The sequence below is a fragment of the Eurypyga helias genome, unplaced genomic scaffold, assembly GCF_000690775.1.
Source record: "Eurypyga helias isolate BGI_N326 unplaced genomic scaffold, ASM69077v1 scaffold16991, whole genome shotgun sequence".
NCBI lineage: Eukaryota > Metazoa > Chordata > Aves > Eurypygiformes > Eurypygidae > Eurypyga > Eurypyga helias.
This window is the reverse complement of record NW_010231645.1, coordinates 9233-12160: the sequence shown is the minus strand read 5'-3', so window position 1 is coordinate 12160 and position 2928 is coordinate 9233. Positions and strand designations below refer to the sequence as shown.

The 2928-nt window shown below is 43.9% G+C and overlaps 1 protein-coding gene across 1 annotated transcript in view; it reads right to left on the bottom strand.

The window, feature by feature from the left end:
- Positions 1–488: 488 nt before the first annotated feature.
- LOC104516729 (major facilitator superfamily domain-containing protein 6-like) overlaps positions 489–2928 on the bottom strand; it is a gene marked incomplete at its 5' end in the record, with an annotated part of 11491 nt that continues 9051 nt past the window's right edge. Inside the window, one exon of the mRNA XM_010161160.1 lies at positions 489–708. Coding sequence (XP_010159462.1) covers positions 526–708 — 183 coding nt within the window. The remainder of the gene's footprint in view (positions 709–2928) is intronic.

Sequence of the window (2928 nt, the reverse complement as noted above, 5' to 3'; positions counted from 1 at the left end):
CCATAATAAGAAGATACACTTCCTAAAGCTACTCTGTTTCTGAGAAATCTTTAGAGACAGTTTCATGCTGTTCCTACATTTACTGGATCCGATATTTTCTAATAGACAGTGTCGGGAAACCCAACTTCTCTCCTAAAAAGTCTCTTCATTTTGTCTTGGGAACAAATTCGGAGAATTATCCAATTAAGTCAGACACTCTGTGCCTCAAGTGAGGAGTGAACTCCCTTTTCCTACAGGCTGCAAAGAAATCTCATAGCACTTGACTCGGCTTTAGCAACGCAGCCAAGAATTCTTCCTACCGTCAGATCCGGCCACATTCCCTTCCTCAAGATTCCTGAACTTTCGGCTTCCCTGCTCATGTTGCTCTGTGTAGTCATATGAATATTCTTTATATAGTTAAAAGCTTGCACTGCATCACATTATGATCGTTACGATGAAGGAAGTCCTACTTTTGAGCTCCTACTCCAGCGTTTCCCAGGTGAGAAGCAGAATTCCATGCACTGGATTTGGTAAGATGAGCGCATCTCAGAGCCCTGCAGTGGCAGGCTGAGCATCGTGATCCGACACAACGTGGTCGCCATCTACTTGGGAATCGGATGGTGCTGTAGGTGTTGGTGCGGAACAATTTCCGGGCTGCCCGGAATCGGTTGGATTTTGGGGTTGTCTTGCTGAGCTGGCTGATGAAGCACTGCAGTTCTCACTGATTTTCTGCAGAGAGGGGAGAGGAGAGCGTGCAGACAGTAAGTACAAAGGCCGAGGACACTAGCCCCACCGGGACACCCCAGGATGCATTCAGGCACTTGGGGAAACTCACAAAGCGCTTACTTCAACGCCCGCAGCGTAACAAATCAACTTGAAGCAGCCAAGCAAAAGTAGTACATTTAAATCCAGATGACACTAATAGGAAGCAGACAGGAGCTTACCTTCCATCTCTTTTCCTAACTGCACTTTCCCAAGAAGCATGCAAAAAACAAACTTGTTGTGTTTCAAGGGGAAAAAAAAAAAACAATTAACTGGACTTCAAAGCGTTCAGACAAGAGCATTTTTTTTGACCGAACAGTTCTATACATTTTTTTTCATGCCCCTTAAATACAGCCTTCCTCAACAGTTCCCTCCCTCCCCAAGATACTTTTGGAAGCACAACTTTTGCAGTACGGATGTACGATGCCATGCAGCCTACTCAAACAGGCCTTCCCAAGGAAGAGAAGAGCAGATTCCAACACCGGTTACATTCCCCAGGGCTGAAACAGCAAAGCCTTCACACTAACACGTTTCACGTTAGGAAATGACACACAATGTTGATTTCTTTGGCACTGAGGAATGGAGAATGTGGGGCAAGAACGTCCCTCTGCTTGAAGGAATGTAAGCAAGCAGTAGCAAAATCAAGCCAAAATCATAACGGAATAAGATAGGATAATCTTTGTCACTAATTCCATTTTCTGCGCACTGACCCTCCTTCCAAATGAGCCGCTTTAATTTTAAGAAGACTATTTAACAAATTTAGTAAGAAAGCTGGGCAGCCTTTTTCTGGTTTCAGATTTAAGTTATCACCAGCCTCAAATAAACGACTGAGCACAAAACCCGAAATGATTTGAAGATGGTTTATCCTCCTGGGGCACTGAAACAAGGATAAGAGATTGCGGAGAATACAGATAATGAAGAAAATAATACCATGGGCTGCATTGAATTCTGTTGCACCAGCAAGAGCTGCATTTGTATCAGCACCGTATTTTTACAGGAAGGAAGGGGTAACGAAGACATCATGGGCCAGGGATGCCCACAGGCAGGAAAGCCTTTCTGGCCTCTTCGCAATTCTCAGCGAGCGGCTGGGTGGTGTCCAGCAGCGCTGGACACGTCCCTCGCAGGCACCACGCCGCTGCAAAATCTTTCTTCTTTTCTTGCCATGGTCACTGTATTAATTCCTGTGTGACTGCTTTTCTCCGATTTCCCTTTATAAAAGGGGACAGCTTATACTGCCTGAGACCCTGAGGACATTCACAATGGAAAACAGAGCGCTTGATCTGGACAAATGACTTCAATGTCAGAGACCCAGTGGTATCTTCAGTGTCACTATAACAACACATTCTTTCACTCAGGGAAGTTCAGGAGCAAACTAAGAACCCAACCAACCTAAAGCAGACATGCCTGTGAATATATTTTCAAAAATACAAACAAATAAGAAAGGCAGGAGATCACTGACCAGGCGAAATTCCTACACACTCTGCTTTGCTGATTCACACTCATATCCTGGTTACCATTACCCGTGTTCATGCCTAGCGGGTGCATAAGAAGGAATGTCACCCACTCTGTCCAGACAGGTAAACACAGTGGTTTTAACATTAATCACGCTGTTCTACAACTTGCATTGACAGCATTTCCCTACTTTGCTTCAGCAGTATGCTGCAGCTCCATTCCGAAAGGCACGGGCAAAGGAGTAGATGGTAGTTCAAGATCCAAGCTCATCCACCAATGATGAAGGTAAAGCTATTAAAAGGTATTTTGTGGGGGAGACTAGACAGAAGGGAAACGGTGTAAAGTAAGCACCAGCAATCAGACATGTTAAGTCATGCTCTTTTTCTGGTGTAACTCTAGTTAAAAACAGAGATTAACTTTGGACCGAAGGCTCTGTATCCCATCAGTAGTTGTCAACGTCAAGTATGTAGATGTTTGACAGCATCACCCACGGAAGCAAAAGTGAATAAAAATCATTTTGCACTCTATTAAGAAGCTGTGCATCTTCATGTTCGATTATCCCCATGTAAACGTTGCGAAATGCATAACCCGCAGATTCCAACTAACATGAAAACAAATGTAAACTTTAAGGGAATTTAAGTATATCAAAGCCTGTAAAACAGTCTCTTTCTGTGTCTCTCCCTCTCCTCCCATCATCAGGAAGAAAAATCTACTACATCTTCTACTTGCAAAAAT